We start from the raw sequence: 12979 nt of genomic DNA on the forward strand, positions 1-12979 counted from the left end.
CCGATAGCACAGCTACAGGGAGAAAATCCACTATATTTTTCCCAGGAGCCACCGGCATTCAGTCATGTATGCATAACTGAAAGCCAGTGGCTTCTGGGAGGAATAAAGTTGATCTTTCTCCCGAGAGCTGCACTTTCAGTATGGCAGCCGGGCACCTTTCTAACCCTATTAACCAGCAGATTAACCCTATATCTGCAGGATCATAGCATTATCTGATGTGACGGGTTCCCTTTTAAAGTATTATTGGTTACAATTCCCTAATATAATTTTCCTCTTCCTCAATATTCTGGATCTCTGCTTGCGGTCATTGAATCTGTCTAGGTCATGATGCGCAGGTCTAAGCTATCAGGGCCGTGTTTTGTAACGATCCATGCACCTATGTGTCCCAGCACATGACCAGGACAGATTGTGATCCATTGGAAGAAAAAGATTCAGGTTCTTAATGACTGCGGGCAGAGTTCTTGAGAATTGCAAGGAGTTGGTACTGTTTGTGAATGAATTTGCTGACATCGTCATTGTTTGTTTCTTATTACATTTGTATTAAAATGGCTCATTATACCACCTAACCATGCCCCATCTTCACAGCTGAAATGGAGGAACTCCGAAAAAATGTCACTTCTCTGGAGGCAGAGTGCTCCTCTTTGCATAAAGAGAACGCTGCTTTGACTGGACAGTGCCAGAGGATCGAGAGCGAGCTGCGCAGGTGAGGAAAGTCTTCGCAAGATGGTTGCTGAGAGCCAATTAAAGCTCAATTTAGCTCCTGGCACATGTTAAACATATCCATCAGCCCAAATTCTGTTTGTCATAGTGCTGCCTCTTCCTCCCTCTGTGGACTGTCACTAGTGTGGTGAAGTGATTTTTATTAGTGTTTTCATCCTTTTCCCAGTTCTCAAAAGCAGTCCCTAGGCCTCTCAAGTGATCTCAGCATCTTGGAAAGTTCCCGGAAGACACTTGAAAGTCAGGTGGGATCTATAAAAGAACAGAGTCAGCGAGAGGCGACCAACTTGAAAGTTCAGCTTAAAGAGACAGAGAAGCGCGTCCTCAACATTCAGCAGGAAGTACGTTTAAAGGGGGGGCTTTTTTATAAATTACATTTATCACTTGATACATAGTAGGTTGCTGGGGGTCCGATAATTAAGACCAGCATCGATCGTAAGAACAGGAGTGACGGGCGCCTGGTGTGTGACTTCAGGCTCCATTCACTTTTATGGGACTGACAGAGATGGTGCTTGGACACCCAGAAATCATACATTTGTCTCCTTTTTTGTGGATAAACTGATCAAAGGGGGATTGTAGCGTTCTCTAATGACAATTTATATATTAACACAGAAACCCTGTATTTTTCGGACCATAAGACGCACCTAGGTTTTAGAGGAGGAAAATAGGAAAAAAATTGAAGCAAAAAAAAAAAAAACAGGTCATGATGCACTGTTATGGGGGAGGGGGTCTGCTGCTTACACTGTTATTGCGGTAATGTCCCCAAATTCTGTATGAATATTCCCAATCCTGGGATGCATGGCACCCGTCACCCCCAATCCTGGGATGCATGGCACCCGTCACCCCCAATCCTGGGATGCATGGCACCCGTCACCCCCAATCCTGGGATGCATGGCACCCGTCACCCCCAATCCTGGGATGCATGGCACCCGTCACCCCCAATCCTGGGATGCATGGCACCCGTCACCCCCAATCCTGGGATGCATGGCACCCGTCAGCCCCATCACGCTGCACACAAAAAAATAAAGGATTCTACTCCCCTTCCCTCTGCTGCGTGCTGTTCTGCTGCCAGCAGCTCATCTCACCATTTGATCTGCGCATCACGTCACTGTCATGCGCCCTCACACGGTGATATGAGCTGCTGGAATAGTCACTGCTCCCAATGCTGGGACTATGGATGTGGGGAGCAGTGACTATCCATTTTCCTTAATAGCGCGCACAGTATAGCCACGGCTCCTGCTGCTGCTTGGCGATCGCGTGTGCCCGCTATTAAAGAGCATAAATATTAACTCCTCTCCACTCCCATGGACACGGAGTTGAGTGAATATTCATGCTCTTTAATAGTGGGCACACCTGACCGCCGAGCCGCTGCAGGAGCTGTGGCTACAGTATTTGCCCACTATTTAGGAGAATAAATATTCAGTGTTCTACACGCCCATGGTCGGGGAGAAGAGTGAATATTCATTTTCTTTAGCAGCAGGCACAGTGTTGGATGCAACAGGCGGCTCCTGCCTCCCATGCTCCGATCCTCTGCCACCATCCACAGCAACAGTATAGTACATTCGGACTGTAAGACTTACCTTCCACTTTCCTCCAAAATCTTGGAGGAAAAACTGCATCTTATAGTCCGAAAAATAAGGTGTATGTGTTTGTGTATGTATTCATATAATGACTATGAAAATTGTACATTCACACTGAAGGCATCAAAACTATGAATTAACGCATGTGGAATTATATACTTAACAAAAAAGTGTGAAACAACTGAAAATATGTCTTATATTCTAGGTTCTTCAAAGTAGCCACCTTTTGCTTTGATGACTGCTTTGCACACTCTTGGCATTCTCTTGATGAGCTTCAAGAGGTAGTCACCGGAAATGGTCTTCCAACAATCTTGAAGGAGTTCCCAGAGATGCTTAGCACTTGTTGGCCCTTTTGCCTTCACTCTGCGGTCCAGCTCACCCCAAACCATCTCGATTGGGTTCAGGTCTGGTGACTGTGGAGGCCAGGTCATCTGGTGTAGCACCCCATCACTCTCCTTCTTGGTCAAATAGCCCTTACACAGCCTTGAGGTGTGTTTGGGGTCATTGTCCTGTTGAAAAATAAATGATGGTCCAACTAAACGCAAACCGGATGGAATAGCATGCCGCTGCAAGATGCTGTGGTAGCCATGCTGGTTCAGTATGCCTTCAATTTTGAATAAATCCCCAACAGTGTCACCAGCAAAGCACCCCCACACCATCACACCTCCTCCTCCATGCTTCACGGTGGGAACCAGGCAAGTAGAGTCCATCCGTTCACCTTTTCTGCGTCGCACAAAGACACAGTGGTTGGAACCAAAGATCTCAAATTTGGACTCATCAGACCAAAGCACAGATTTCCACTGGTCTAATGTCCATTCCTTGTGTTCTTTAGCCCAAACCAGTCTCTTCTGCTTGTTGCCTGTCCTTAGCAGTGGTTTCCTAGTAGCTATTTTACCATGAAGGCCTGCTGCACAAAGTCTCCTCTTAACAGTTGTTGTAGAGATGTGTCTGCTGCTAGAACTCTGTGTGGCATTGATCTGGTCTCTAATCTGAGCTGCTGTTAACCTGCGATTTCTGAGGCTGGTGACTCGGATAAACTTATCCTCAGAAGCAGAGGTGACTCTTGGTCTTCCTTTCCTGGGGTGGTCCTCATGTGAGCCAGTTTCTTTGTAGCGCTTGATGGTTTTTGCAACTGCACTTGGGGACACTTTCAAAGTTTGCCCAATTTTTTGGACTGACTGACCTTCATTTCTTAAAGTAATGATGGCCACTCGTTTTTCTTTACTTAGCTGCTTTTTTCTTGCCATAATACAAATTCTAACAGTCTATTCAGTAGGACTATCAGCTGTGTATCCACCAGACTTCTGCACAACACAACTGATGGTCCCAACCCCATTTATAAGGCAAGAAATCCCACTTATTAAACCTGACAGGGCACTCCTGTGAAGTGAAAACCATTTCCGGTGACTACCTCTTGAAGCTCATCAAGAGAATGCCAAGAGTGTGCAAAGCAGTCATCAAAGCAAAAGGTGGCTACTTTGAAGAACCTAGAATATAAGACATATTTTCAGTTGCTTCACACTTTTTTGTTAAGTATATAATTCCACATGTGTTAATTCATAGTTTTGATGCCTTCAGTGTGAATGTACAATTTTCATAGTCATGAAAATACAGAAAAATCTTTAAATGAGAAGGTGTGTCCAAACTTTTGGTCTGTACTGTACATATATAATATTTATTTATTTTTACACATATATAAAAAAAATTCCTGAAATCTTACAATTCATGCTGGCCTGTAAGATACGTATTTAATCTATTTTTGTAAAGATCACTACTCAGTTGTCATCTCATTATCATTTATAGCAAGGCAATACTTGGATAACACAATCTACTATTGGTGATAGGTGAAGTCACAGATCACCTCCTCCTCCTCCCTGTACAATGTTCTCTGCACAGGGCACTGACCATGCCTAGAAGACTTTCCCATAGACTTCAATGAGCATGCCCAGACTATTGCAGTCTGCGGTCCCTGTAGATGCTGTATGGCCTATCTCTGAATGTGATGGCTGTCCCCATAATCATGCACAGAAAATAGAAGAAAAAAAAATCTACAATTGAAAAATAGTAAAAATTATTAAACTGAAACCTATGAAATGAAGTGACCAGTTGGGGGTCTAGTCGCTGGGCCCCCTCACTGGTTACAGGAGGCTGCGGCTTGGATGGTGAATGGCGCGGCCATCTAGCGTGCACGTTAACCCTCCACACCTAGAATACGACCAAGTTTCATCACTTTTCCTGATATATAAAAACAGAGAAGCCCTTATAAATATGGCTGCTGATGGTGCTGGGATATCAACACAGAATCCAAGGCCTGATTCTGATTTTAATCTATTTTAGTATGAAAACACCCAAGCGAAACTATCGGAGCTGAAAGTGACGTTCGAGAAAACACAACAAGAAAAGCAAATGATCGCTGAAGAGCTGAAACAATGTAAAGAGAACCTAAAGCTGCTGCAGGAGAAGGGGAATAATGTAAGTGCTGCCTCCACCATGCTGCCTGCGGTCGCCCTGTGTATACCACACTCCTGACCGCCATTATTATATCATATGTGCTGTGGTTTACAAAGCACAGGAAGAAAATGACTTCACTTACTGCCCATCATGCTTAATGTGCCGCAGCGTCTGTTTCAGGGCTGCCATTATTTATTATTTTATTACATCATTGCTTATTATAGGACCGCTTTTTTTAAGTTGTGAGGCCCGCTATGCTTTTCAGATCGTGAGTGTCATGACACTTTACTGCCATGCTGATACATGAGTCAGTCTAAGGATGCCCATACACCCTAGGCGATGGCTATCTACCATTACTTCCTGCACCTAAATGCTCCACTGAGCTGTCATGGGTTTGCGTTTCGCTGGCAGACACTTCAGGGGGGCAGCTTTTTTCCTGGGAGAACAAAAGGATCAGATGTTGTAACTCAACAACTCAACATGCTCAATCTTTTTTTTTTTTCCACAACATCATTTATCGGGGAGAGTCGGAGTGCCTCCATACACATTAACTGGTCCTATTTGAAAACAGCGGGTTCTGTCTACTTTTCTGCAATGTACAAGGGTGACTATACATCTGTCATGTATAGTTGCCCTTCTTGGTGGCCTCTGTTTCCCACCCGTTACCTCCTGCGTTGAGACCGCCATTCTAGTCCTCGTGCTTTCGTGATGGCCAACACAGTGGTAAGTGACTACAGCACAAACAAGAGGGGAGACGAGATTCAGACTCTCCACATCGCTCCTTATACCACTGCAGTGGCCATCTTGGATGCAGAGCGACCAGATCGCTGATCTCTGGAGACAAAATGAGGTCACCAGGTAGGATGATTATACATGAGATATGTATACTCATTTTTCATCGCCAGGTTGGAGAGTTACTTTAAAGGGAATCTGTCAGCAAGTTTTTGCTACCTCATCTGAGATCAGCATAATGTAGGCAAAGAGAAGCTGAATCCAACGATGTATCACTTTGTGTGATTACGGCTGCACCCAGTAAACTATCAGAGCTTTTAGCATGAAGCAGAGAAAGCTAATCCCGCCCACACCAGGCTCTCTGTGTACAAAGTCCATAGACAGTGAGCTGCTTATCACAGGAAGGGGCGGAGTCAGACTAGTCCGGCAATGTTAATCTCTTAGTAATAAATCCTTTACAGTTAGTAAACAGCACGCACTTTGACAAGTGACACATCCCTGAATTCTGTGTTTCAGCCTGTATCTCCTGCTGTCTTCAGATTACATAACAAAAACCTGCTGACAAAGTCCCTTTAAGAACCGTTTTACAAGAGCTTATTATGGCCACATGCTCCAATTTAATGGCGATTTTAATGACCTCATGGGTCCCTATGATGTACCCTTCGTACACTTGCGTGGAACTGACCTAAAGTTAACGTTTCCATTCTTTAGAGGAAGGATACTTGTCATTTAGAACTCTTCAGATGTAATATGTGCTGTATAAGTACAGAGGAAACTATACAAGCTGGAACATAACAGACTCATTTTTCTGTAATAGCAAAAATGAGTCCCGTTTGTGCAGATGGTAGTTTGCAGTGTTGGGTCCTATGGGACGTGCATGTGATGTAAAGTGCACTGGATTGACCAGCGATGCATGTGACGTCACTTGTACTTGAGGGCTGGACACCACAGCGTGCAGTCAGTAATGCTGAGGCTCCATGGTGAGAGAGGATTACTCGCAAGGCACGGATATTTTTACATTGTGAAACAACCCTAGGAGACACTTTTTTTTTTTTTTTTTTTTTGCAAAGGTCGATCATCACTTTTCGTCCTCATTAGGAGACGTTAGTCATTGAGTGGTATCAGCAATACAGTTTTCTATAAGAAATGACACATGTAGACATTTCCTCCAAAGTTGCACACCTTAGTCTTAATAGCAATGTAAAACCTATTGGTACCTTTAATGAGGGTCTCCAGTAAGGGAAAAGAAAAAAAAATCCTAAAGAAAATGTTATAAATAAATTCAAAATACTTTTTATTAGCAAGTCATAATTGTTTTGTGTAAGGAGGTAATCATTGTAAAAATGTGGCGGCCACTTTAATTCTACATTGACTGAAACCTGTCCTACAATTTTAATAGGACCTCTATCTGTGAGCATGTACAGTAGGAAGCTCCGCTGCAGTGACCTAGTGATACCTATACCATATATTGTCATTCAGAAGGACCTGGTGGACAACACCATGAGCAGCCTCTTCTTACTCAGCAGCCCTTGTATTTTCAGTAGTAGATCAGATAGGCAGGGTGGACAGCAGTGTGAGCAGCATCTTGGGTATCTCCAGCATTAAATCGGATATACAAGGTGGACAGCAGTGTGAGCAGCCTCCTCTTGCCTCAGTACTCCTAGTATCTCCAGTATTAGATCAGATAGACATGGTGGACAGCAGTGTGAGCAGCCTCTTCTTACCCCAGTACTCCTAGTATCTCTAGTATTAGATCAGATAGACAGGGTAGACAGCAGTGTGAGCAGCCTCTTCTTACCTCAGCAGCCCTTGTATTTTCAGTAGTAGATCAATAGGCAGGGTGGACAGCAGTGTGAGCTGCATCTTGGGTAACTCCAGCATTAAATCGGATATACAAGGTGGACAGCAGTGTGAGCAGCCTCCTCTTGCCTCAGTACTCCTAGTATCTCCAGTATTAGATCAGATAGACATGGTGGACAGCAGTGTGAGCAGCCTCTTCTTACCCCAGTACTCCTAGTATCTCTAGTATTAGATCTGATAGACAGGGTAGACAGCAGTGTGAGCAGCCTCTTCTTACCCCAGTACTCCTAGTATCTCTAGTATTAGATCTGATAGACAGGGTAGACAGCAGTGTGAGCAGCCTCTTCTTACCCCAGTACTCCTAGTATCTCCAGTGTTAGATCAGATGCACATCCTGGACAGCAATATGAGCAGCCTCTTCTTACTTCAGCACCCCTGGTATCTCCTATATTAGCTGAGGAAGACAGGGTGGACAGCAGTGTCATCATCCTCTTCTTACGTTAGCACTCCTGGTCTCTCCAATATTAGATCAGATACACATGCTGGACAGCAGTGTGAGCAGCATCTTCTTACATCAGCACCCCTGGTATCTCCACTATTAGATCAAGAAGACATGGTGGACAGCAGTGTGAGCAGCATCTTCTTACCTCAGTGCTCCTAGTATCTCCAGTATTAGAGCAGAATATTCACTGGTAGCACATGTTGCTACACATGATAGAAGGGTCGGAGCTCCCTACTGCATATGCTCACAATTTAGGACAAGTTTCTCTGTGTTATGAGACAGCGGCCATTTTAATTCTACAGTGGTCACCTCCCTAGACAAAATGATTGTGATTTGCTCGTTTAAAGGTATTTAGGAAGTTATTTATAATGACATTTCCATTTTTTTTTCTATTCCCTTTAGCTTTTCTGCTCAAAATCAAATAACATGTCGACAACCAGTCACGGCCTTATAGTCCCATCCTCGGCCACTTCCATACGGAGCAGTCCTGTAGTCATGTTGTCACGTGTTTGCCACCAGTTTGTGATGTGAGCAGTGATCGACACGTTGCTTTTTCACTCAATAACTGATGTTTGTGACTAAATCTGTCCACCATGTCTGTTCTAGCTGCACCAAGTACACATGAAGAATGTTCCCGGGGTTAAAACAGATGTGGAGAGTCTCCTAAAAAAAAGCCTTCATGAAATTATAGAAACTGGGAGGCCGATGTCACCGCAAACACAAAAAGGAAACACCGTATTTTCCGGACCATAAGATGCACCCCAGGTTTAGACAGCAGAAAATTGGGAAAAATGCTTCCCTGGTGGTGTAAAGTGTAGGGGTCATTATTACTGATTTTAATTCACTAGGAAAAAATAAGGATGTATTAGATCTATTGTTAATGTTTCTCTGCAGTGTGTTTTATGCGCACACAGCTCTGCTACATGCACATATAGACACACACGGCTCTGCTACCTATGCACATATATACACACATCTCTGCTACATATAGACTCACAGCTCTGCTATACATACACATGTAGGTGCACACACAGCTCTGCCACATAGGCACATGTAGGTGCACACACAGCTCTGCCACATAGGCACATGTAGGTGCACACACAGCTCTGCCACATAGGCACATGTAGGTGCACACACAGCTCTGCCACATAGGCACATGTAGGTGCACACACAGCTCTGCCACATAGGCACATTTAGGGGCACATACAGCTCTGCCACATAGGCACATGTAGGTGCACACACAGCTCTGCCACATAGGCACATTTAGGGGCACATACAGCTCTGCCACATAGGCACATGTAGGTTCGCACACAGCTCTGCCACATAGGCACATGTAGGTGCACACACAGCTCTGCCACATAGGCACATGTAGGTGCACACACACAGCTCTGCCACATAGGCACATTTAGGGGCACACACAGCTCTGCCACATAGGCACATTTAGGGGCACACACAGCTCTGCCACATAGGCACATTTAGGGGCACATACAGCTCTGCCACATAGGCACATTTAGGGGCACATACAGCTCTGCCACATAGGCACATTTAGGGGCACATACAGCTCTGCCACATAGGCACATTTAGGGGCACATACAGCTCTGCCACATAGGCACATTTAGGGGCACATACAGCTCTGCCACATAGGCACATTTAGGGGCACATACAGCTCTGCCACATAGGCACATTTAGGGGCACATACAGCTCTGCCACATAGGCACATGTAGGTGCACACACAGCTCTGCTACTCATGCACATGTAGGTGCACACACAGCTCTGCTACACCTGCACATTTAGGGGCACACACAGCTCTGGATAGCTTTAATTACTGCCCCAATTTTATTTTATTTTTTCCCCAAAATTTGATCAACTTGTGCCAAGTGGAAAGGATAGAAAAGATGCCTACACACCCCACCCAAAGACCATTAGCCTGGCGTATTCCAGGGTGTTCTCATTGGTGCCCTCCAGGCTTTATTTTCTAGTCCAGCTAGATTCTGGATTACTGGACATTTTTGGAAATGAAAAAAGCCCATGAGGAGCTTAAGAAATACATGCTGAAATTTACTACCCGTGATTTGCATTACTAATCTAACCTATGAGATGTTCTGAATCCAATATTCGCAGGTAGCAGTTGACTGATCTGTGTCCGATTACCAGTGAAATCACGTTCTCTAGCTTTATATTGATTGGAGCACCTGAGTGATTTTTAATATCCCTTCCCTTCTTCAGCCTTCCGCGTTACTTCCCGTCCCAGCCGTATTCTTCGGCGTATTCGTGGCTATCCTGTATTGGTGTTACGGCCTGTTGTGGTAGAGAAAGGTACACGCTGCTCTTGTCTGTCCTCCACTGTCCACCTACATGACCCATCTATCTAACATTAGTGCATGGTCAGGTAGCAGGACACGCTGTCCCCGCCAGACTAACCCGCGATTTACTAACCACCTAACATCTGTCTGTCTCCTCCTGTGTGTGCTAAACACTGACTTCTCCTCCAGTAACTCCATCATGGTCTCCGTGCTGGAAATGAAGCGTTCAGAAAGGCGGCAGAAGCTGAGCTGCTATACCAAATCACAGAGATGGATCCTACAAGAGGCGTGCAATTAAATCAAGATTTACATATCCTATTTATATGTCTATAGCTTCAATCAATGGGATATTGCTAGAATATATTGTCATTTATTGGAGAGGAGTGAATCAATTTGTTGGACCCAGGTCAGTAGTCCGTGCCGCTGGACCACTTCCTACCTGCCGGCTCCTTTTTTGATGAAATACAGAAAAAAAAGTTTGCAATCTGGCAAAAGATAAAAGTTAATCTTTTATTGAATAACCATCTCAGTAAAAATTTATAAAAACCGAAAGGGAAACGAAAAAAAAACACACATTTGGCAGGCTTGCGCGTTTCGGTCTCCTGGAGGTGTCCTTAACCATAGGTATGATTTAAAGAGGTTGTCCAATGAAAAAGTAGTGAAGACCTATCCTTCGAATAGGTCAGCAATGTCTGATCAGCAGGGGTCCGACACCCAGCACCCCCACCGATCAGCTACTATCTGTGGCCGCCGGCCGGAAGTACTCACTTACGGAGCTGGCCGTATTCTGAGAAGGCCGCCGTAGTGTAGTACACATCCGCCTCCTTTTGATTTGAAGGATAGGATAAAGAGGTTGTCCACTACTTTTTCATTGATGACCTATCCTTCAGATCAATAGTAGGTGGATGTGTAGTACCCTGCGGAGGCCACTATCAGAAGATGGCCAGCTCCGCGTGTGAGTACTTCCGGACAGCGGTCACCGCTGCCTACACCGATAACACCTGGTCAGCAGGGGTGGCAGGTGTTGGACCCTGGGTGATCAGACATTGATGATCTATCTTAAGGATAAGTCATTAATGATATAACGTAGTGGACCACCTATTTAAGGACACTTAAAAGTCCGAAAGGCTCCCAAAGTGTGAAAGTTTGCGCATTTTGGACGAGTTCTTTATCATGAAAAGACCTATGATTATGTTCTTTTGGGAGTCCGAAACGCGTTGGCTACCAATGTGTGTTTTTTTTTTTTTGGGGGGGGGGGGGGGGGGGTTCATTCCACCTTCGATTTTCAAGAATTTTTATTGATGGTCGGTCAATAAAGTTGAACTTTTTACCATTTTCTGTGGTGCTTGATTGAAACTTTTTTTTCTGTATATGATACGTCTTCTCGAGGATACCGGCCTGGAGATTAGCGAGCATCGTTGAAAGAAGGACGATTTGCCTTTTTCGTTACGGTGGTCGATATTCTACTTTTTTGATACATGCTCCTCTTTTGATTAGTCAGCCTGGTGCTACATTATCTGGGAGTCACACCGCAATGATGTCATGCCACAACGATGATGTCACGCTGGGCTGGCTAATCAAAAGAGAGGAGCTGTGGATGCCGATAGATATTGGGTGGCGCGCAGGGCGGCCATGGAATATTGGACCAGCTCCTGCGGATCGATTCACTCATCGCTATCATTTATACTATAAGCCTGTAGATTCCTCACAGATCTGAATTTTTACTTTCCTCCAGCTTAGATTCCTTTCTGAACGCTTTATCTTTTATGCATTTCTTTAACTTGAAATCATGGCATTTGTTTCTGAATTTATTCGTATGTTCTAATAACTCTCAGTAATCTGTAGAATAACACAATGTGATATACCTAACCATGTGACGTATTAAAGTCCTTTTTTTTTTACAGATTACTTGGGGGATAAAGGGTTATTCTGTTGATATTAAGAGAAGTTTTCCTTTATAAACATATTATTTTTTTTCTTTGTTCACTTTTGATCTTTAAGGTAATTCTTTGAGAGGCAGCTTCAATTCCCAGTTCTGGAGACATGCTTGTCCACACCTGTCAGACATTTATGGCATATCCACAAAAAATGCCATAAATGTCTAAGTTGGGAATAACCCTATAAAACAAAGCAATAATTGCAGTGCATGCAGTTGGTTCCATAACATGCTGCACAATGCTTTATTCTTACCATCAAATGTCCCTAAAACAGTTATGAAGACCTAACACTAGTGATGTAAACAGAGTCTTTAAAGCCGAATATACTTACCGATTCCTCCACTTTCCCCACTTTTTTTCTTGTATGGTACTGTATCCTTCATAATGACACATCAGATAACCGTACCGGTTCCACCAGTAGTGGCGTCATTCTGTGGCTTGCAAAAAGTTACAGAAATGGTTACATCCCAGTGCACCCCCCAGTGAAGGACTTGTCCTTGTTCTTTAGGACCATCCCTTTTGCCATGAACGTCTTCTTGCGAAGATCATCTTGTCATTCATTTCTTATCCACATCATCCCTCCCAGTCATTTGGCGACATTTTTCACTTGCTATACTATAGTTTGGGCTGTGAGTCATTATTATGTGAGATTTATGATTATAGGACTTTCTGTAGGACAATGGAAGGCAGGAACAAATCATTCATCTATTTAGAAAAGGTGTTAACGGGAATCTGTTAGCAGGTTTTGCTGTGTGATCGGAGAGCAGCATAATGTAGGGCCAAAGAGCCTGATTCCAGCGATATATCACTTACTGGGCTGCTTGGTGCAGTTTTGATACAATCCCTGTTTTCGCTGCTGTAGATCTCAGAGCTTAGAATGCTGAACTGTGTATAACCCCACCCACACTCCTGATTGGTAGCTTGCTGACAATGTACACAGGAAGCAGCCAATCAGTG

General features: G+C 44.2%; 1 protein-coding gene across 6 annotated transcripts in view; it reads left to right on the forward strand.

Annotated features, from left to right (window-relative positions):
* SLMAP (sarcolemma associated protein) overlaps positions 1 to 12979 on the forward strand; it is a 119152-nt gene that overhangs the window by 101179 nt on the left and 4994 nt on the right. For 4 of the 6 annotated variants that reach the window (XM_073644619.1, XM_073644621.1, XM_073644622.1 and 1 more), the window contains 3 exons: positions 586 to 703; positions 887 to 1058; positions 4635 to 4769. In XM_073644619.1, coding sequence (XP_073500720.1) covers positions 586 to 703; positions 887 to 1058; positions 4635 to 4769 — 425 coding nt within the window. Of the gene's footprint in view, positions 1 to 585; positions 704 to 886; positions 1059 to 4634; positions 4770 to 10008; positions 10099 to 12979 lie in introns of all 6 variants that reach the window. The other 2 variants (XM_073644620.1, XM_073644625.1) reach the window with 1 other exon arrangement.

The sequence above is a fragment of the Phyllobates terribilis genome, unplaced genomic scaffold, assembly GCF_046119375.1.
Source record: "Phyllobates terribilis strain yellow unplaced genomic scaffold, ASM4611937v1 Scaffold_8__6_contigs__length_399053987, whole genome shotgun sequence".
Classification (NCBI taxonomy): Eukaryota; Metazoa; Chordata; class Amphibia; order Anura; family Dendrobatidae; genus Phyllobates; species Phyllobates terribilis.